This window comes from Callionymus lyra, chromosome 17, assembly GCF_982586985.1.
Source record: "Callionymus lyra chromosome 17, fCalLyr1.hap1.1, whole genome shotgun sequence".
NCBI classification, from domain to species: Eukaryota; Metazoa; Chordata; class Actinopteri; order Syngnathiformes; family Callionymidae; genus Callionymus; species Callionymus lyra.
In genome coordinates this window covers 17,843,082-17,867,530 of record NC_141834.1, presented here as the reverse complement: position 1 = coordinate 17,867,530, position 24,449 = coordinate 17,843,082, and the positions used below count along the sequence as shown (strand labels likewise).

The following is a 24,449-nucleotide window of genomic DNA, read 5'->3' as shown; positions in this document are numbered from 1 at the left end:
ATTTATTGTTGTTTTTTTAGTTGGACTAGTATTTATTAGTCATTTTAATACTTATCCTAATAGTTTGTTGTAATTTAATTTCATTGTCAAAATAAAAAAATAAAAAAATTGCATCAGTCAACAATAAATACTGTAACTAACTATTCTTAATTATTAATTTAAAAAAACGGTAAGTACGATGATAAATACAAAAAAATATTGAATTAACACACATTTGTATATTTTCTGTACGTGTCAATGTTTGATATTTTAGATTTAATGTAAACATGAACATTTATATATTGTTCATTATATATTTTATTTGTATAAAAATACTAATTATTAAAAAGAAAAAAAAAGGATTTATATTCTTTTATATAATTTTATTTAATAAATGTTTAGAAAATAAATATGCTGTTAATCATAACATGTTGTATCAGAGGTTGTTTATGAATTATTCTTGGTATGGTATCGAGTCTCAAATATTTTCCTGAGTATTGAAGAGAAGTAAATTAATTCATATATAAAAGATGATTCTTTAAAAAAAAAGATTATCATTGTTTTTTTTATAGTTTTTATTCAATTCATATTCAGAAAAAAAAATAAAAAAATTGATAATTAAAAAAATATATTGAATGTGTCGTCCATGTAACATGTTGTAACCTAAGGTATTTTTGCATTTATATATATATATATATATATATATATATATTTGACGTCACTAATTTCAAAACTCGTTAGTTTAAAACAAACTTGTATATATATTATAAACTTCCAAATACTTCATAATGTTTGAGTTTTTCCACCAACAAGTTACTTTCAAATCCTTATAGTTTCCACGTCGGATTGTTTTCCAACAATTAAAAATGTCCGACAAAACAAGAAGGAAGTCTATTGTGTTTTTGTTGACAAAAGAAGGGATGTTTGTTCATGTATCCGTCCAGTAGTACTTAGTACTTCTCTGCTAAAAAAAACCTTGTTCTGCTCCAGGGTTCCAGGCGTGACCATCGCCACCGACATCATCTGTGGTTTCCCCGGAGAGACGGACGCCGACTTCCAGGAGACGCTGGAGCTGGTGAAGCTCTACAAGTTCCCCAGTCTCTTCATCAACCAGTTCTACCCTCGGCCCGGGACCCCGGCCGCCAAGATGGAGCAGGTCCCGGCCCACGTGGTGAGTCCCAGGAACCTTTTAGTTTCAGAGTGAAGGGTTTGAATCCCGGCTGTTGAAAGGGATTGAAGTGTGGAGTTGATTGACAGGCGTCAACCTCTCGTCATCGACTGCTCCAGTTATGTCGGGTTTGAAACTCCGCTGATGATAATCCTTGAAAGCTTTGAAAGTGTCGCCGGGTAATGACTCGGATCAAGCTGTGCTCGAGAGGATACCTGCGCCCGTTTAGAGAGAGGATTGTTCATATGGACGACATGATGAGACGCCTGTCAATCAAACGTTGGATTTCGTTTCTTCGACTCGTGGAGTTTAAATGAAAATGTCCGACGTGTTAAAATGACGTTTTGTTTGATGAAATTAAGTTAAATGTACTTTAAATTATAATTATTATACATTTGTTTAATGATAAACCGCTTGAAAAAAATCTATATTTAGAGACTTAAATTACTTTTGACCTTAATTATGGTTTTTATCCTCAAATATCAAGAGATAAGTTGAGAATCTTTAACAAAATTGTATTGTTTCTTATTGTTTAATATGCATAGAAAAGCGCTATATAAGTAAGAGACATTTATTTTAAATATTATGATGTATTTTATTTACATATATCTAAAATAAATTGCAATAATAATGCATTTTATGTATTTATTTATATTAATTGCTAATATTTCCAACATTAAAAAAAAATTATCTTATACTATAAAGTAATTGAATGCATTAAAGAAAACTACTTAAATTGTATTTTACCCTTTAACGAATATTCAATGAAATATAGTTGTTTTTTGCATTTAATACATATTTACATTGTAAATATTTACGTTATATAAGTTTGTCTACTCTAGTGCTCGAGACTTTCACAGGTTACTCTCTCTCTCTCTCTCTTTCTCTCTCTCTCTCTCTCTCTCTCTCTCTTTCTCTCTCTCTCTCTCTCTCTCTCTCTCTCTCTCTTTCTCTCTTTCTCTTTTTCTCTCTCTCTCTCTTTCTCTTTCTCTTCCTCTCTTTCTCTTTTTCTCTCTCTTTCTTTCTCTTCCTCTCTCTCTCTCTTTCTCTTTCTCTCTCTCTTTCTCTTTTTCTCTCTCTCTTTCTCTTTCTCTTTCTCTCTCTCTTTCTCTTTCTCTTTCTCTCTCTCTTTCTATTTTTCTCTCTCTTTCTCTTTCTCTCTCTCTCTCTCTCTCTCTCTCTTCTGAATTCACTATTTTTTCATTCATATTTTTTTTAATTCAATATAAAACATTTCATACAATGGTATTATTGAAAAAGAAAATTATGATATATATGTATTCAATGTTCTTTTTAATAATTGAATACAAAATGATAGTATATATATCTATATATAGATATATATATAGATATATATATATAAAATACTGCTTTCAGAATAATTTTTTTCTATATATTTGTACATAGAATATCAAACTCTGTGTAAAATGAATTAATTTATTTTGAAAATTCGATTTTTAATTTACATTTTTTTTCCAACTCGTACTCTTTTAAATTCAAAATAAATTGTTGAGTTGTTGACAAAGAGAACTGAGCTAGTTTGAACTTTTCAAGCAATCACGTGACGTGCACACGATCACGTGACGACGTAGATGCAACATGGCCGACTCCGAAGCAGCCATTTGTCTGGTCTCACTATTATAGCAACATTTTTCACATTGTATTTAAAAGGCTACAAATTAGAAAATAAATGGTATTAGAAAATGTATTTTTTTTAAACGTTTGTACATAGAATATCAAACTCTGTGTAAAATCAATTAATTTATTTTGAGTTGAGTTTTTAGTTAAGAAATAATTGATTTATTTTCTAAAATTACAAAATAAATTAAATGAGCAAATGCAAAGTTTGGACATTTTAAGACGTTAAATGAAAAATTCAATATCGTGATGACACTGATTTACTGTAAAACCCACTCGTATCCACCGTCTCTCCATTTTTCTTGGATGCTTCTCTCAACATGTGCTCAAACCTCGACCCACATGATGAAATATTCAGCGTCTCACACTCTTGTTTTCCTCTGACCTCCCTTCTTTCCCCGGCGCTGACCTCGTCCGTCACTTCCTTCCCATACGTTCAAAGTTTCCTGGCGTTTTAAGCGGCGCTCGCTCTTTACCATCAAAGTGTTGACACGTCTCTTTCAAGTGCAGCATCTTCATAAGTCATTCTCTTTCCTGCGTCCTCGGAGGAGGAGGAACCTCCGAGTGAGTGTCTTAGAGGATCAATCCCCAGACATCCTCGCTTCTTATCTTTCTTTTTTTTTCCTCCTGCCGTCTCTCCGGCCTGTTATTGTCGGAGGCTGCGAGTCTCCAACCTCCTTCCAGAGGCGGCGCTTTGATGAACGTCACGTGTTCTAGCAGCGATCTGGAGCTAGCGGTTAGCGGTTAGCATCTTGAGTCGCGTGGCTCTAGAGAGGCAATTAAATGATAAAAAGGAATCAGGTTAGCATTAGATATAAGCTTTCAAAATAACTCCTCCAACCTTCAGATCCAAAAGTTTTTGTTTTTTTTAAAAAGGCAAATTTTTCCAATTTATGATTTTATTTTTGTAAATAAAAATCGAAACACAAGTTGCAGGTTGATTTTTGAAATAGTTATTCTTAAAGATTCAAGCTACAAGGTAACATTAGAAAAAGCATTTTAATTTTTAACAAGTTTTCACATGACTGGATTGGGCAGCTGCGGGGATGAGTTCACTGAGAGGGAGTGTGACGAAAGCAGAGCCGTGTTCAAGCTTCTCATTTACTTAGGAAGTGAGTAGGAAAGCGACTCCATCTCATGGTTGGCGGTACATGTTAGCATTATTGCACCAATTCTGAAATACACCGACCAAAAAAAATAACATTTTTTTGCTTCGTTTTGATTTAGATTTAATTTTCGTGAATAAAAAAACGCAACACGAGTCGCAGGTTGTTTTTTGAGGTGGTTATTCGTAAAGATTTGATTTCCAGCTACAAGGTAGAATTAGCAGTAGCATTATATTTTCTAATACTTAAAGCAAAAAAAAGGGTTTCACATGACTGGATTGGGCAGCTGCAGGGATGAGTTCACTGAGAGGGAGTGTGACGAAGGGTGAGCTGTCAAAAGAGTTAGAAACTGAGTCGGAAAGCGACTTTATTCTATGGTTAGCGATACATGTTAGCATAATTGCACCAATTCTGAAATACACAGACCACAACAAAAAAAGAAACATTTTCTGCTTCATTTTGATATCATTTTAATTTTTTTGTAAATAAATAACTTAAAACTAGTTGCCGGATGTTTTTCAAGATTGTTATTCGTAAGGTTTGATTTCTGCTACAAGGTACTGTAAGCAGTAGCATTATATTTTCAATACTAAAAATAAACAAAGTTTTCACATGACTGGATTGGGCAGCTGCAGGGATGAGTTCACTGATGGGGAGTGTGACGAAGGGTGAGCTGTTAATAGAGTTAGAAAGTGAGTCGGAAAGTGACTTTATTCTATGGTTAGCGATATGTGTTAGCATAATTGCACCAATTCTGAAATACACAGACGACAAAAAAGCAAGATTTTCTGTTTCATTTTTTATTTATTTTTTTTAATTTTGTTCATTTTAGTTAATATTATTCGATACTTATAAACCCAAGACTTAAAGTAGCAAAAGTAAGATCTATTTTCTTGACTTGGAGGAGCTGATCCTCATCTCCTTAAAGTGTCTACGCGATGAAAACCAATAGCAACGTTTCCTATATTTCACAAATACTTTCACATGTCGATCTGTCGTTTATAAAGTGAGATAAACGACACTTAAACCCACTTTATCTGCTCAGGTATTTCAGATGGAGTTGTTTAGTTAACACCCGTCTTAATGTCAGGAGATGCTCAGACATTGCATCAGCCTGCACCTGCACACACACACACACACACACACACACACACTCGCACACACACGGTGAGCGCTGGAAGCTGGGCGACGTCTGGGCCATGTAGGGTCAGTCATTAATAAAGTGCAGCAGATGGTTGGTCTGGAGCACAACTGTGCTGCAGAGCCACAGGAGGGATGGAGGGAGAGTGCGAGGAGACGGAGGTGAAGACAAAAAATGGAGCCTCGGCGGGAGTGAAGGGAAAAAAGAAAAACCACGAGGTGGATGGATGGAGCGAGTTAGAGCGGAAAACACTGGAGGACATATTGTGCCGTCGTCTCAGGAGTCGCTGTTTGTTCACCTTTTGAATGAGTTCAATGAACGCGTTAATGTTGTCGTCCAACTTTATAACTCACTCGTCCAACCCACGAGTAGAACGAGTCAAACCACACTTGTCGGTGGAAACTTGAAAAAAAACAACAAAAAACAATCATTTTTCACAGTTAATTAAGCCCCAAAATGAAACTGGAAGGACTAAACACTAGAGTTCGGATTCAAGGAAAACGTTTGCCACAAAATAATACTTGCAGAATATACACATTTATAAGTGTAAGTTCTGTTGAAGTGGACGAATAGATATTTGTCACAAAATATTACTTGCAGAACAAAACAAGGATAAGTTTGGTTATAATGGAAGAAATAGTATTTGCCACGAAATATTACTGGCAGAATATACACGTATACTGTAAATTTTGCTGCAATGTATGAATAAATATTTGCCACAAAATAATACTGGCAGAACAAAACGGATAACGTCTGTTGCAATGGAAGAAATATTTTACACAAAGTAATACTTGCAGAGTATACATATATAGTGTAAGTTATGTTTCAGTGCACGGATATATATTTGCCACAAAATATTACCCACAGAACAAAACACAGATAACTTCAGTTATAATGGACGAATAAATATTTTCAACAAAAAAAATTCTTGCAGAATATACACCTATATTGTAGGTTTTGTTGCAATGGATGAATAAATATTTGCCACAAAATAATAGTGGCAGAACAAAACCAATAACTTCTGTTGCAATGGAGGAAATATTTTCCACAGAGTAATACTTGCAGAATAAAAACATATACTGTTAATTATATGCAATGGATGAATAAACATTTGCCACAAAATAATAATTGCAGAACAAAACACATAACTTCTGCTGCAATGGACAAATATGTGCTACAAAATAATACTGGTAAAACAAAACATGGATAACTTATGTTGAGATGGACAAATATATATTTGTCCCAAATGAATACTGGAAGATCAAAACAGACACAAATGATGTTGAAATGGACCAAAATATTTCCCCGAATGAATACTGCCTAAACAAAACACACAAGTTCTGTTGAAATGGACAGAATTTCTCCCCGAATAAAAACTGCCAGAATAAAAGAAACAAGTATGAGTTGTAAAGCGATAAAGTTGCACAAACTAATACTTGCAGAACAAAACACTGATAAGTTTGGTTACAAATTGACCAAAAATGTACCCCAAAATAATACTGGCAGAGCAACAATGTGATTTTGCAATGGACTACGTAAAATTTGCCCCAAATGAATACTGTGAGAATGTAGCACAAAGACAGACGTAGAAGAATGTTCAAGCGGTACTTGAGGAGCTCCAGGTGTGCTGCTGGATCACCTGTCCGACTCATGAGCCGTTGTTCGCTGAAACATGAGCAAACGAGTGGAGGCAGATGGAGGGAGAGAAGATGGAGGGAGAAGAAGAAAAGACCACAGGGATGGAGGGAGAGGTGGGAGCATGTTGAGAGGAGAAGAATGGGAACGCTATTAGCTCGGATCTCCATAATCATCCCCAGGTGACCAGAACTTAGCCTTGATAAATGGACTCGCGGAGTCCAAGGTGTGTGTTGCGTGCAAATGTGTGTGTGTGTGTGTGCATGTGTGTGTGTGCGTGTGTGTCGGCAGCTCAGGTGATGTTGAGCAGCTGCAGCAGGAAGTGATGGAGAAGGAGATTAGCAGCTCTGGAGGGACGGTGTTTTTAATTTCCCTAGATTGTAATTGGTTAAGAGCTCTATTACCCACGAGGCATTGCTGCCGCCGCCGCCGAGGTGAAACAGCTGGTCGGCCACTGGTAGCTCCGTCTCCGGGCCTCGCCATCGTTTGTCTCTGCCAGGACTCGCTGAAGGTCCGACTCTTCCCTTCGTCCCAAACACATCTGGATGTGGGGGGGGGGGGCTCTTGAGCAAGAGGTGCTGCTGGAGTTGAACCTTCAACTCATGTTTGATTGATTAGATGCTGTGAGTGTTAATGGAAGACTTGACTTTACACTTGATATCATCTCAATATTTCATTTTACACCTCAACCAAACTACAGATATATATATTTTCTTCTTGCAAATGTTTTTTTTGTTTTGTTGAGGTTTTGTGAATATAATATTTTGCTATTTTTATGTAATTTTTTCGAGAACAGAATTTTTGTTGTTTTGGTGAGTTTTTTTTGTGAATATAATATTTTGCTATTTTTATGTAATTTTTTCGAGAACAGAATTTTTGTTGTTTTGCTGAGGTTTTTTTGTAAACAGAATATATATATATTTTTTTCTCCATAAATATATATTTTTTGTTTTGATGTCTTTTTGCGAACATTCTTTTTCCTGTTAATGTTTTTCTTTTGTTTTTCATGAATATAATTATTTTTATTTGAAGAGATTTTTTCCAAGAACATAATTTTATGTTTTTTATGTTTTTTCATGACTATTTGTTGGGTTTTTTTATCGGTTATTTCTTTTTTTTCGTCAATATATTTTTCTTTTCTTTTATGTTTTTTTTGTTGTTTCGATTTTACTCAAAAAAATGATGTTCATATAAAAATCATAATTTTTGCGGTTTCCAAGTATATAATATTTTTATGAATATCATTTTTAGTTTTTTTGTGATTTTGGTCCAAGATAGTGGGTATGACTGAGGACGAGAGGATACAGTGAGTCCAGCAGCTTCTAAAGCTGATGTTTGGACATATTTTAGTTTGAAAACAAATGAAAGCAGTTACAACTTCGTCAAGAGTCATGTGGTCTGTAAATACTACAACACCAGAGTCAAGTACTTGACAATACTACACATATATACTTGTTAATACAGAATCACGATACTTCAACAGTTTAATCTGTCGCTACATCAGTTTTCTGGCTCCATCTTTCCATCTTTGCTCCACGTTTGTTCTTTTCTCTTTAAGTTCCAGAGAAACTCACGTTCATCAAAGTGTTATTGAATCCAATTTTCATCTCAAGAGTTTCCAGGAAGACGAAGCTAGTACTTTAATAAATGACGTCCTAAAGTGCACATACTTTTACTTCCAAGTACACGCATGATGACTCATGGAGATGCTGACCGGTTTGATTCTGGAAATGGAAGAAACACGTCAAACTGAACATGAACGTCAGTCATGACTGTGTTTATCTAGAATTATACCATAATAAACACAAATATTTGCTCTCATCATGTAACGCTCACATGTTCTTCATCACAGTCGGCAGATAACCTCACTCAGACCCTTGCAGGAGCCAAGGTCTTAAGCGAATACAGTATGTTTTCCACAATGTTTGATGATTTATTTGTTCTTGTTGTTTTATAAGATCTTAACATTATTTCATATATATATATATATATATATATATATATATAATCATCATCATTATAACTGTCATCATATTCATCATCATCATCTTCATCTTCAACATCATCATCTTCAACATCATCATCATCATCATCATCTTTATCTTCAACATCATCATCATCATCATCATTATAACTGTCGTCATATTCATCATCATCATCTTCAACATCATCATCTTCAACATCATCATCATCATCTTCATCTTCAACATCATCATCTTCAACATCATCATCATCATCTTCATCTTCAACATCATCATCATCATCATCACTGTCATCTTCATCATCATCATCATCATCATCATCTTCAACATCATCATCTTCAACATCATCATCATCATCTTCATCTTCAACATCATCATCATCATCATCATCACTGTCATCTTCATCATCATCATCATCATCTTCATCATCTTCAACAACATCATCATCATCATCACTGTCATCTTCATCATCATCACTGTCATCAACATCATCATCTTCAACATCATCATCACTGTCATCTTCATCATCATCATCATCATCTTCAACAACATCAACATCATCATCACTGTCATCATTATTATCATCTTCATCTTCAACATCATTATCATCTTCATCTTCAACATCATCTTCATCATCATCATCATCTTCAACATCATCATCATCATCATCACTGTCATCATTATTATCATCTTCATCTTCAACATCATTATCATCATCTTCAACATCATCATCATCATCATCACTGTCATCTTCATCATCATCATCATCATCTTCATCATCTTCAACAACATCATCATCATCATCACTGTCATCTTCATCATCATCACTGTCATCAACATCATCATCTTCAACATCATCATCACTGTCATCTTCATCATCATCATCATCATCTTCAACAACATCAACATCATCATCACTGTCATCATTATTATCATCTTCATCTTCAACAACATCAACATCATCATCACTGTCATCATTATTATCATCTTCATCTTCAACATCATTATCATCTTCATCTTCAACATCATCTTCATCATCATCATCATCTTCAACATCATCATCATCATCACTGTCATCATTATCATCATCTTCATCTTCAACATCATCTTCATCTTCATCATCATCATCACTATCATCTTCATCATCCCTATCATCGTCATCATCATCATCACTATCATCTTCATCATCATCATCATCCCTATCATCGTCATCATCATCATCATCACTATCATCATCATCATCATCCCTATCATCTTCATCATCATCATCACTATCATCTTCATCATCATCATCATCATCACTATCATCTTCATCATCATCATCATCCCTATCATTGTTATCATCATCACCCCTATCATCTTCATCGTCATCATCATCATCCCTATCATCTTCATCATCATCATCATCATCACTATCATCTTCATCATCATCATCATCATCACTATCATCATCATCATCATCCCTATCATTGTCATCATCATCATCCCTATCATCTTCATCGTCATCATCATCATCCCTATCATCTTCATCATCATCATCACTATCATCATCATCATCCGTATCATCTTCATCTTCATCATCATCATCCCTATCATCGTCATCATCATCATCACTATCATCTTCATCATCATCATCACTATCATCTTCATCTTCATCATCATCATCACTATCATCATCATCATCATTGTTATTCTTGTCATCCCTATTATTTTCTAAAAAACGAAGGATGCTTACAATAAAAGTATAAAATATAACAAGGTTTATATCAAAGTAGAGACAACGTGTCAAAAATGTTTCCTAGATTACAAATTATATTTAGTTTGTCACTGAATAGAAAAGTTTAAATCAACCTTCTCTGGTCTCACTTTTATTCCATCTTTCTCAATACGTTTGTGTTTTCATTCCCACATTAAGAACCTCTTCATCAAAACAAACACCAAAAACGACTAAAGTTCTGTGGCGTCAGTGACTTCGGTGCGACAGTGTTTGGCAGCAGCGGCGCCTCCGTGTTCAGACCCGTGTTCAGACCCGTGTTCAGACCCGTGTTCACATGCGTGTGATGTCAGTCCTCGTTACACGCAGCATCCTCTCAGTGCAGTAACAGATGGACGTCATGGTAACAACCATCGCTCATCATCACTGCTCTGACAGCACCACACAAACACACGTGTGTGAGTCTGCCGTGTTGTCGTAAACACAACCTAGACGTGTGTTTGATTTGTGTAGGCGCTGACTGACAACCCCCCCCCACCCCTAAATATGTATAATTAAATTCCTTTGGGCGTCTTTTCTCCTTTTTTCATCCCTTTTTTCAACCCTTTAATAAGAGAGTTTTTGCACTTTTGTGACTCTTTTTAGCAAGACTTTGACACAGTGGGAGGATGTCCAGGGGCAGACCCAGGAAACAGCCTCAATAATGAATTAACGACATTAGTTTTATTTTTTTATGTATCACATCATTGATATTAAACTATTTAATTGATCATTTCTATTTGTTTAAGAAACTTTTATTTTCAACTCCATTGGTGCCATTTTTTTTTCCTGGTTATATTTCAAGACATTTTAATGTTTTTTTATTTTTGTTTAAAGGTTTTTGCTGTATTTTCAATTAAATTATGACATTTTTAATGTCATAATATTAGGCATTTCATTATTTTTAAATGCAATACATAAACACAAGTGAAACTCACAGAATAAATACAAATATAATGATTGATTTGTTTTTGTTCTGAACTCTATTTAGGTTTTAGGTTCGGCTTTATTATGTCATTTTGATCAACGGATCAATTATTCTTTATTATATTCATACGAGACGATGAATAGAACTTGTCGCTATTACTTTCTTTTCTTTGATCTATGTTTTTTATATTTGCACTTTGTCATCCTTTGCACTTTTTTGAGTTTGCACTTTTTCTGTGCCTTCCATCGTCTGCTGTGAACTAATTTTCTGAAGGAGATCTGGTTTCTGAAAATTTAAATTATACGTGTAACTCACTAAATACAAATATAAAAATATATCGTTTTGGATAAAATGTGTATAAGCTGATTAAAGAGCTATTCTTGTGACAAACTAATAATAAATAAAGATAATATTTGAGACTCAATTAAGGGAGAAACAACTGCTTATATTATTAAAATACTGAGAAAAAAAAAGCTTAAAATACCCATTTACGCAAAGTATTTAAATACCATTAGAATAATAAGTTGTTTTTAGTGTGTTGTAGAGAAAACCTGTTTTAATTGAAAGTTTCCCATTAATTATAAAGTGAATCATCATAGTTTATGTAATGATGACGTTATTACTCTTTAACTACCTTGAAAATATGTTTTAACTAATCAATTACATTTTCAGTAAAAATACCCAAATATTTCATGTATACTCTCTCCTTATCATACATATTCATATAAATATTGACTATAATTTGACCTAAAAAAAAAACATATATTCATCAGTCAAAACTTAAACAAACATGAAAATAATTAAAAATACTTTTTTTTATTAAAAATACTTTTTTTAAAATTAAAAATCCTGTTTTTTTAAACGTGTGTAGGCCATCATGGGCTGTCGAAAGGGCCTCATTTGGCACCCGAGCCACACAATACAAACAATTTAAATACACACAATACAAACAATTTAGTTAGTAGTTAGTCTTTGTTATTTTTCTTTGATCTATGTTCTTTATCTTTTTATTTAGACACTAGATTGTATCATCTTGTTCTTTCTCTTCATTTCTCTTTGTTCTTATTTTATTTGTATTTATTTTTTATGAAAAATTGCTGTATTGCTTTGGCTAATATGAAAAAAAAAAAAAATTAAGTTCTAAAGTTAGTTCTACCTAACCTAACCTAATATCCCCGTCTTTGTCGCTTTAGCATTAGCATGTTGTCGCTCAGCACCTGGTCGTTTAAAGGTCTAAACCTGGACGTGGTCTTTGTGGTCTTTCTCGGGGCTTGTAAGAAACCCTCACCTTTACACCCGGTGTACACCTGTTGAGACGCACCTGCCTGATGGTGTGAGCGATGGCAGGAAGGAGGATGATGATGATGATGATGATGAGAAGAATGTTCTCCATCTGAAGGAGCCCCAGGCGTCGCAGACTTGAGAGGGAGGTTGTGGGAAGAGAGAGGGAATAATAAGTGTGAGTTTCCCTCGCTGTGGTGGAACACTGAGGGGAACACAGGGGCCGAGGTGTGTGTGTGAGAGAGTGTGTGTGAGAGAGTGTGTGTGAGAGTGTGTGTGTGAGAGTGTGTGTCGAGACAAAGCCGGGCAGGATAGAATAGATTGGAAGATACCGCCGGAGCCCTGGAGCTGTGAGAACTTCAGGGAATCGAGCTCTCGTGCAAACGAGCCGATGATGGACAGACGAGGTTCCGTGGACGAGGTTCAGACCAACGGATCCTCTGGTGGACCGAGAAGATTCCAGGCCTGTGTGGAGAGTAATTGATAGGAAGACGCTCCAGATTCCACCAAAGACTCGCACGAGTTAAGGGGTTCAGACGTCCCCCCGTCTCATGGCACCATCATCATCATCATCAGCAGCTACACTAGAAAAACCCGCTGCTTCCAGAATGACACCCTTTTCTAGGTCTGCCCCGAGGCTTCCTCCCGGTAGGTCATGGTTAAGGAACTGGTGCCTGGATTTGCGGCTACAGACTATCGGGGGAAATATAGAAAGAAAGGAGACTTTTAAAGGGGAAACCATTGGAAGATGAGGATTTAAAAGTGTTGAGATGATTCACTTTAAAGTAACTTGAGACAAACATGAACATGTTTCGTTGAGAAGAAGTTTCTTTCTTCAGGTTTGCGTTCTGATCTCAGAAGGTAGAGGTTTATTATGTCATTTTGATTGACGGATCAGTTATTCTGAATTATATTCATACAAGATGATGAATAGAACTTATAGTTATTACCTTTTTTTTTCTTTGATCCATGTTCTGTATACTTGCACTTTGTCATCCCTTGCACTTTCGTTTGCACTTTGTTCCTGTTCTGTACCTTCTATCGACTACTGTGAACCCAATATCCCGAGAGATTTCTATCTCCATATCCATCCATCCATCCACCTTTCTATCTTTGAATCATCCATCCATCCATCCATCCATCCACCTTTCTATCTTTGAATCATCCAACCATCCATCCATCCATCCATCCATCAACCATCCATCCATCCACCTTTCTATCTTTGAATCATCCATCCATCCATCATCATCCATCCATCCATCCATCCGTCAACCATCCATCCGTCAACCATCCATCCATCCACCTTTCTATCTTTGAATCATCCATCCATCCACCTTTCTATCTTTGAATCATTCATCCATCCATCCATCATCATCCATCCATCCATCAACCATCCATCCGTCAACCATCCATCCATCCACCTTTCTATCTTTGAATCATCCATCCATCCATCCATCCATCCATCCATCCGTCCGTCCGTCCGTCCGTCCGTCCGTCCGTCCGTCCGTCCGTCCATTCGTACATCCATGGAAGAAACTAGGACGTCTGTTTCAATGCTTTATTATACGCAGACGATGCATTCAATGACATGGTGCATTCAAGAGAATAGGAAATGTTAAAACTTAACTTAAAACACGCTTTAACTCAATGAACAAACACTCTTCAACACCCAGAAAACACTAAGGTTTTCTTACAATCTCAGTTATCAATCAAGTTATTGATATTTGTTATATATTTTCTTTTAAATGTTGTGTTTTTCATCAATAAACAATAAATAAACAAATAACTCAGACAATATGAAGCCCCAGAACGTAACTCACTCTGATGAAGCTGACAAAATAAAGCCTCATAATGATACTTAGAGAATGTAATTAACTGACAAAACCTGTTCCTAAAATTAAATTGACAGAACTAAACTCAACTAATAAAATAACTTATTTTTTTTTCTAAAATCAACAGAACTCCATTTCATAAAACTGAAGGAATTTGGCCCCAAATAGTACTTACACAACCTTACTCAATCTGGTGAAACTAAGATATTTTAAAGGAACTTTCATGAGCCACTAATAATGGATTCTGTGAAGGAAAAATCTCAAGGATATATTTTGAGATAAATACTTTGAATTCACATAAAAGTCCAGTAATTCCAGACGGTCCTGAACCAGTACTTCTTATTTCTAAACTTTTCACTTTTCTCCTCTGCAACTTTACGTTTGATACCAGACGATCGATGTGTCCGTTGACCTCGGCTCCGTGATTCTTGACCACACATTCCTTTGGGTTAATAGATTTATTTTTTTGCATTCTCTCGCCTCAAGCTTCAGCGTTTCCTCCGGAGCTGCCTTCAAGATGCTAACTGTTCAGTCGTCTGCTCCATACGTCCAGGCCTCGGGGGGTTCGAGTCCCAGCATTTACATGCTGGAAAAGACGGCGTCTGAGACGAATGTGCCGTTAGCGACGTAGCATCTATAGCATCCATCCGCCCTCAGCCAGACACGGACTAATCAGTCGGATAATTAGCGTCTTTGTAGCCGCGCCGCCGCCGCCGCCGAACCGATTGCATTAACAACCGCCGCACATCAAACCGTCACGTCTCGTGCATATCGTTACACGCTAAGGACACGCAAGGTTGAGGTCAGACCATGAGCCGGAGTGGAATACTTTTTTATTTCCCGCCCGCCACGGCTGGTGGTGAATGTTTCCCTCCGTCGACTCCAGACTTGATGATTTACTGTAGATTTACTGCAGGCGACGCTCCCGCCATCTTTACTGTGGTCGGCGAGTCGATGCAAACTTTACATTTGACGTGTTGGAGATCGACGCGCGATTCTGATGATCCGTCATAGAAGTTTGTTTTATTCTGATAAAATTGACTGAATTATCCCTCAAAATCATACTGACAGAACCTAACTTAAGTCTGATAAAATTGACCAAATTAACCCTTAAATTATACTGATAGAACCTGACTTAAGTCTGATAAAATTGACTGAATTATCCCTCAAAATCATACTGACAGAACCTTATTTAAGTCTGATAAAATTGACTGAATTAACCCTTAAATTTATACTGACAGAACCTTATTTAAGTCTGATAAAATTGACTGAATTAACCCTTACAATTATACTGACAGAACCTTTTTCAAGTCTGATAAAATGGACCAAATTAAAACTTAAAATCATACTGACAGAAAATAACCTAAGTCTGATAAAATTGACTGAATTATCCCTCAAAATCAAACTGACAGAACCTAACTAAAGTCTGATAAATTTGACTGAAATAACCCTCAAAATTATACTGATAGAACCTAACTTAAGTCTGATAAAGTTGACTGAATTAAACCTTAAATCATACTGACAGAACCTGACTTAAGTCTGATAAAATTGACTGAATTATCCTTTAAAATCATTCTGACAGAACCTAACTTAAGTCTGATAAAATTGACTGAATTATCCCTTAAAATCATTCTGACAGAACCTAACTTAAGTCTGATAAAATTGACTGAATTAATCCTTTTGTTAGTGGACAAAATGTAGCCCCAAAATAATACTGACAGAACATAACTCGGTTTGATAAAACTGACAAACCCTTTGTCCCAAAATTATATTTACATGCTGTAACTTAACTGTAAGATAAAACTGACAAAATGTAGCCCCTAAAATAATACTGACAGAACATAACACTGTTTGATGGAAGAAAAAAAAGCCCTGAAATCATACTGAGGGAATGTTACTCAAATAGATTTGAGAAAAACTTTGACCAAAAAAATCATACTGACAGATCATAACTCAGCCAGACAATATGAAGCCCCAAATTCATACTGACAGAACATAACTGTAGACAAGAGTAGAAATCAAGTGGTGAGTCGAGGGTCTTGACTTCCTGCGCCTCAAAACTCTTTTAATTCCTTCCCTTTGATCAAGAGATTGAAGATGTTTTTATACAAAAACTAACTTTGTCTCTTTTCTCCGTCAACAGAAAAAGCAAAGAACCAAAGTTCTGTCCGAACTCTTCCGCTCCTACAACCCGTACGACCACAAGGTAAGAACTCTTCTCTGGACTACATTGCTGCTTCTGTTCTGAGCCAAAGTCCCTCTCGAAGGTCATAAAAGAGGCGATTATTTAATTATGTCGGGCCCTCGCACAATCGGCCCCTCTCTCTCTCTCTCTCTCTCTCTCTCTCTCTCTCTCTCTCTCTCTCTCTCTCTCTCTCTCTGGCTAATGACCCCGAGCTTGAAATGGAGCTCTTTAAGTTGACCTCTGTGAGCTGGAGGTCATCATTGTTCTAATGTCTCCGTGGCTTTATGGGGCCGGTCTGGGCTGAGGGCCCCTCTCAGCGGGCTCCTGGAGAGAAAAAGGCATCTGGAGTGTTTGCTCTGATTGTGGAGGGTCTGAACTGAGCAGCCACTCGACCCGGTCCGTGGTGTAAATCAAGTTTGGCCGTTAAAAGCTGTTTTTCAAGCATGACGTGCGAGTCATAAACTTACTTACTTCAACCTCGGGTTAACTAGCTGGTGCCACGTGAACGCAGGACTTAACCAGCAGAAGTATTCTTGAAGCAATAACTGCACAGGAAGTTAAATTAGTGAATAAAAAAATTAATTAACCACAATGCAAAGAACATTTTTCTTTGATTATTGTCCTAAATAAAGACATTGTATTTTACATAAGTAATAACAAAGTCAAACCTATCTTGACAGAATTTCACTCACAGTCTCTAACAAATGAAAAAAAATCTAATCCCAAAATCATACTGACAGATCCTTTTTTTCTCATTCGGACAATATTAAGTCCCAAAATCATACTGACAGAACTATTTTCTCATCCTGACAATATTAAGTCCCAAAATCATACTGACAGAACTTTTTTTTCTCATTCTGACAATATTAAGTCCCAAAATCATACTGACAGAACTGTTTTCTTAGTCTGAAAATAGTTAGTCCCAAAATCATTCTGACAGAACTTTTTTCTCATTCTGACAATATTAAGTCCCAAATTCATACTGACAGAACATTTTTCTCATTCCCACAATTTTAAGTTCCAATTTCATGCTGACAGAACTTGACACTGTTTGATGAAACTGACAGAATCTCGTCCCAAACTATGTTGTCAGAACTTTTCTTTGGTAAAACTGACAAATGATCTAATAACAATACTGACAGAACATAAATAAATTGGAAGATCATGCTGGCAAAACACAATTTAGTTTCATATAACAAACAATAAAATGACAAAATTCTGCCCTGAAATAATAATGAGCTTAAATCAATCTGATAAAACTAACAACAATTTTGCCCCCAAAAAAATACTGAAATAAGAGATATGAGTCTGACAAAATTAAGCCCCAAAGTCCTTCTGAGGGAACCTGACTCAGTCTGATGAAACAAAATTCATACTGACCGACAAAAGATTGGGCCCCTGAATAATACTGACAGAACGTAACTCAGTCTGGTGAAGCTGACAGAAATTTGCCCAAAAATAGTTTAACTCAAGTCTGATAAAATTGACTCAAAATAATACTGACATAAGGTTACTTGGCTTATCGAAACTGACACAATTTAGCCCCAGATTCATACTAGCAGAACTTATTCAAAATAAACTAAGTTTGAGCCCAAATCATACTGACAGAAGATAACTCAGTGTTTTTTTATTGTTATCTAAACATTTAAAACCAGTGTTTTATTGGTTCACAGTTTAAGTCTCCGATATTGATCCCACATCCAAACACATGTTTCTGTGTAGTGTAGTGTGTAGTTCAAATGTGCGACCTCAGACGTGTGCGACACTAATTAGTGAAGAACGGAGGAGATCACGTCTAGAAGAAGAAGAAGAAGAAGGAGAAGAAGAAGCTGCGAGTCTCTCACGATCCGACTTCACTCGTTGATCCCTGTCGTGTCTTTTAAGCCATTAATGCCTTTTTTCTTCCAAATGAGATTCTGGGTATTTGTGATCATGCGGCTCCGTCCCCGGAGGAGTTCTGCTCGGGTCCGGATCCCGCCGAAGCTGTGGCGAAGTCAATTAATCAGACGCCAATTTGAGCGAGTTCTCGCCGAGTTCCCGTCGCACCCTCGGGGGAGATTGTTGTGGAAACAAAAGTTTGTCGAACCAGAGACAGAAAAAAACCCAACCGTAGAAGTCGAGAGTCGGTTCATGACGTGTTCATGGCTGTGAGGAAAGTTAGAAACGTTGTTCTTTTGTTTTGTTTTTTAAACTTTTGTGTAACTTTATTTACCAAAAAAAGAGATTTAATGGTCAACTCGTGTCTTTTCTCCAGGTTTTGACTTAACATGTCAACACTGTCCATTATTTCTTCAGCGAGGAAATAAATCCTGACGCCGCAAGAAATGATTTAATTTAATCAAAAAGTAATTCCGAAAGAAAAATAAGAATTTGGAATAAAAATAATAATAATGATCTTTTTTTTATATCAAAAATGTGTGTTAAAATGCAAATATTCAGGGGTTTTGTTCATTTTTGTGTTGCAATTAAAACGTCCGACCACTAGATGGCAGCGGTCGTTGCGTTCTCTGCAACTTAAAGAAACAATGAAATCTCAGTGAGAGCCCAGCGTTGACTGAGGACAAGAGGATACCGTCGACTCCAGCAGCTTTTTAAAGCTGCCGTTTTGGACGTATTTTTTTTATACAATCACAAGATATCAAAAAAAATCAGTGTTACACGAAAATCATACAAGCGAGTCTAAATATGAATATATCGTTCTTCTTTAAAGTTTTTTTTTGTTTTTTTGGTCATTTTAAGAATATATATTTCCCGTCTGTAGATTCAAGTAAATACTTTACAAATATTTGAAAACTACTTTAAATAAATAAAGTATTAGTTGGTTATATAAAGTACTATGTTATAACCAGATGTGTTTCCATCTGTTAATGATCTGCGTTCAGGGTCACGATATAAGCTGTATGAAGGTGCTTATTAAGTTTTTAACCTCAGATTTTCATCCAAAGCTCTTATGGGGGCTTAAAAAAAATAATTTGGAGGCTCAAAATTTGCCCCCTAGGACTTTCATGTCATTGTCCGACTCTTCCCAGTGGACCCCCCCAAAGGTGGCCCCGGGCTAGCTAAAGGGACACGGTCTCTCTAGTGAGTCCTGGGGCTCCCTAGTGGTCTCCTACCGTTGGAACATACCAACCGAGGCATCCTGACCAGACGCAAATCCAGTTACCCTGAGGATAAAACTTAAGTTTCTGTAAAGGTAGGAACCTCAGAACCACTGGCGTATCACCACGATATATCGCTTCATCGTCAGCGTAAGCGTTGATTTTGCCCCAAAACCTGTTGATCTCCTGCTTCATTCTCTCCTCACTCGTGAACAAAAACCCTCAAAATACTCCTTTCACATGAGGCAGGATCTCGACCCCCCCCCCCTCCCCCCCGGGAGGTCAACCCTACCTCACCTCGACTGAGAACCATGGACTCAGAAGGTGCTGTTTCAAGTCCCAAGTCGATAAAATATCTAGAAAGAAAGAAGAAAACGTTTTTATTTAAATTTGGGAAATTGTCCATAATACCTATGGACAATTTCCCAAATTTAAATAAAAACGTTTTCTTCTTTCTTCAAATATTTGTAAAGTATTTACTTGAATCTACAGACGGGAAATATATATTCTTAAAATGACCAAAAAAAAACTTTAAAGAAGAACGATATATTCATATTTAGACTCGCTTGTATGATTTTCGTGTAACACTGATTTTTTTTTTGATAACTTGTGATTGTATAAAAAAAATACTTCCAAAACGGCAGCTTTAAAAAGCTGCTGGAGTCGACGGTATCCTCTTGTCCTCAGTGTGTGTGTGAATGGTTGTCTGTCTTTGTGTGTCCTGCAACAGACTGGCGTCCTGTCCAGGGTGTCCCCTGCCTCTCGCCCTATGATACTGGGATAGACTCCCTGCGACTCCCATAAGGGATAAAGCGGTAGAAAATGAATGAATGAATACTTAAGATAAGTTTTAAAGCTAATATCAGAAGAAACGATGTCCGTCCTTCATGAAACGAGTATCCGTTGAACCGACCAATCACTCGCCTGATCTTAAAAACAAAATACAAAGTAACAAACGTCTCCTTTTCGTCGCGTCAAAACAACCGATCGCTCGACAAAAAAAGGTCAGCGTTCGCTCGCATCCCATCATCTCCCTCTTTTACTCCGGCCTCCGATCTCGGGAGTCGGTTGTGCGTCCGTGTGGGTCCAGAGACGGGAAATTGTATTTGCCTGCTGGTCGCCTGCTTAACAGGCAGTCGTGTGTGTTTGTGATGATTAATGCGAAGTTTCTCGGAGCCAGATGGTGCTGAACAAGACTCATCCATCAGCGATGAAAAGACCAGTGGGCAGAAAGCTGGCAGAGCACTTTGTCTAGGGCCAGTGCCCTGCGCCAGACACGCTCGCACTACACACACACAAAGCAAACACGCGTGTGTGTGTGTGTGTGTGTGTGTGTGTGCGCTCTGCTTCAGTTTGTACTGTGTAACCTCTTCAGGCTGCTTTGAACACTTGGATACATTTGTGTGGGTTTTTATTAGTGTGTGATGTAACGTTTCATGCTTCTAGGTTTTCTGTTTTGATGGAGGATAATGTAGTTGTACAGTTTTAATTAACCAATTTTGTTGGAAATGTACGTGGTAAAAAAAATACAAATGTATATAAATGTATTTTTTATTTTATAATTATGAATTTCAGTTTACTTCAATCAGATTTTTGAGCGCCATGCACCACATAAAATCAGTTTGAGATTATTTAGTGCAACCAGAATTTATACAGCATTACTACATAACGGGTTTAAGTGTGAGTAATAGTCTGAAAAACAAACGTGTGTGTGTGTGTGTGTGTGTGTGTGTGTGTGTGTGTGTGTGTGTGTGTGTGTGTGTGTGTGTGTGTGTGTGTGTGTGTGTGTGTGTGTGTGTGTGTGTGTGTGTGTGTGTGTGTGTGTGTGTGTGTGTGTGTGTGTGATTTATCTGTTATTTTGACTATAATTTAGTGCCTATTTGAGTCTATGAGAGAAAATGTGTTTGGTCTTATTTTGGTCTAAATACTAGAAGGGGTTTGCTGTGATGGGATTGAATTTTAACAGAACCCTCTGTTAAAAGCTGTTGCGAGTACATGGCGTGACATAATAAAATATGATATAAAAAGAATAAAGAAGAGAGCGTCAGATCGGCAATCAATCAATCAAATGGTTATTGCGCCGATTGGTTGACGATTTGATTGACATGCAGAGCAGCCGATCCTATGGCTATAATAATAATAATAATAAAACGTGTGTGTGTTGTGCAGGTGAGCCACAAGTTCCACTAACGCTCAGAGATGTTCAGACGAAGTGTTCAGTAGTTTGTGATGAAACCTTCAATTCTGGTTGGACTTCATGTGAAGATGTTTTAAAGAAGCCACTGGTCACCTTCAATAAATACAGTGTTCTTGATAATATTATGGTCTATTCAAGTCATCTGAGTAAAGTACTTATGTATGTAATGAACTTATGTTGAGCAAATTTGATGAAGGTAGATCTTTTGGACTTGATCATTTTAAAAGTAGCTCACAAATCGAGAAATTGTGGTCACCCCTGGTCTGGAGAGTGTGTATGTACATCTATGTGTATATATATAGTGTTTACATTTGGAAGACTATACATAATTTAAAGCAAACAAACTGTCTCGAAAGACAAAAAAGGTCGAAATTAATTTTAAAATGTTATATATATTCAGGATAAAAAAAATGAATCCAGTGTTTTTGTCTTATTTTAGATAAAACTGTCTAATTTGAATTAATGACGAGCTACATTTACCAGACAAATCCAGGGTTATTTATAGACAAAAGTGACACATAATTGTTTATACACCTTTTTTTTATTCAGCCAATGGGGCGAGACAAATAGTTTTTATAATGTTTCTCAAAATCCTTAATAATGTCTTAAAGCAAGAAACTAAAAAAAGCACGTTTTCTTTAACCTCTTGGCATTTTTTTGGACAAATTCTTTGAACTAGTTGGGTGAGAATAGAGCTGTGTCTCAAATCGCATACTTGCATACTTAGTATTTTTAGTGTATAAGTGCGTCTCAATTCTTAGTATATGTTGTGCTCCATGCACACTTAATTGTCACTAAAACGCCCGAAAAACTGAGTATGGATCGTTGGACACTTTCTACAATAAAAGGCCGCCATCTTAGTGACGGCGTAAATATCTCTCGAATATTTAGTTTCTCATATTTCTTGATCCAAACCAAACGTGCTGCCAGCAGGTGGCGATAGTGTTCCAACAGCTGGTTGAAATCATCGTTAAATAGTAGTAGAAGAAGAAGCTGTCGCGTCATTTTCTGTTAGTGTGTAGCAGCAGAGTTTGATTTGAGACATACTATCAGTGGAGAATTAGTTACTAGTTAGTACGTACACTATCCTGATGCATACTAACCTCCAGTGCACTAAGAGAAGTATGTGATTTGAGACACAGCTTGGGTCTAAACACTCCATTTCTACCTAAAGCAAGACTTAACCATTTGTTAAGACAGTAAAGTCTTTGCAGTAAAGTACAAGTAAGTAAGTAAAGGTTATTTACACTATATATGCAGTACCCTTGAGGGAAGTGAGACGATCTGGCAACCGCTGCAAGTAAAGAAACACAGAAAAACTGGCTCCAAATCGACAAAATAAAACTTTCAACATGATTTAAAGTTCATTAATTAAGATTTATTTCTCATTTAAAAACATCAAATACATCTTAACTGGATTCACATCTTTGTTATTTCACGATATCCATCGTTAACGTCGCGAAGTGAAGTCACTTCCACGGACGATCCGGTCGACTCAGCAGCTTCAACGCTGTCAAAAAAAGTGACACTTCCACCGTCAACGTGCTCGGATGTGAAGTGGAAAAAATAAGTCATACATTATGTATCCAAGTCCCCGAAGGTGGTATCATGGCGGTGTCACCTGGTCCCACCTTTTCATTTTTGTTTTTGTTGTTTTTTTTATAGTTCTAAACCCCCTCAAGACTTACAAGGTGAAAGTTCTGGAACTAGGTGTGTCCGCACTTTTTTTTCTGCTGGAGCTAACAAAGCCCCTCTCGACCCGACGCTGTCATAGTCTCCTGAGAACACACACACACACACACACACACACACACACACCTACACACACACACAGAGGCATCCATTCCCCGGCTGCGTTCCGAGGCCAGAGTGACATCGGTGACAGTTTCCCCTGCAGCAAGAGAAACCGGGACAAGCTGTCAACATGGCTCGCTGCACCTGCCCGGGACCCTCCAGGGACCCCCACACCACCACGAGGGGGGACCCCAACCCATGCAAATAGAGGTGGAGGTGGAGAAATGAACGGCTGATAATGAAAGACTGGCGGGAGAATTTCCACCTTTTATCCAAAACAAACCGACTTAATTATAGCGAGTAAACCCCCCCCCCCCCCCACCCCACCCCCCGCCCCCCCTTTCGGTGATTTTCCAAATCCCACTTTGCCTCCCAAAGGTTGACGTGATTATTTATTATTTCTTTCTTTGCAAAAGGAAAAGAAAGTTAATTAGTCCAACAATTCAACCCCCTTCGCAATAGATCACTTTGAATGTTTTCCACACATTGCTTAACGGAACAATTAGTGTTTGCGCTTCTCCCTCCTGGCTTTTTAATTACATTTAATTAGTCTAATGTTTTGTGTTTTTTTATAAGCTGCCGTTTTTGAATCGTTGCAAATTTCCGAAAACCTCCGTCAGTGTCGATCTTGACATTTCCTCGTGACATTCTTTACTCCTACGTTTCTGTTAATTAACTGACTGTGTGTGTGTGGGGGGGGGGGTGTTGGGGGTACAGTGTTGGTTTTTGTTG

The 24,449-nt window shown here is 37.0% G+C and overlaps 1 protein-coding gene across 1 annotated transcript in view; it reads left to right on the top strand.

The window, feature by feature from the left end:
* cdkal1 (CDK5 regulatory subunit associated protein 1-like 1) overlaps positions 1-24,449 on the top strand; it is a 289,248-nt gene that overhangs the window by 199,544 nt on the left and 65,255 nt on the right. Inside the window, exons 11-12 of the mRNA XM_087779017.1 lie at positions 970-1,150; positions 16,587-16,649. Coding sequence (XP_087635143.1) covers positions 970-1,150; positions 16,587-16,649 — 244 coding nt within the window. The remainder of the gene's footprint in view (positions 1-969; positions 1,151-16,586; positions 16,650-24,449) is intronic.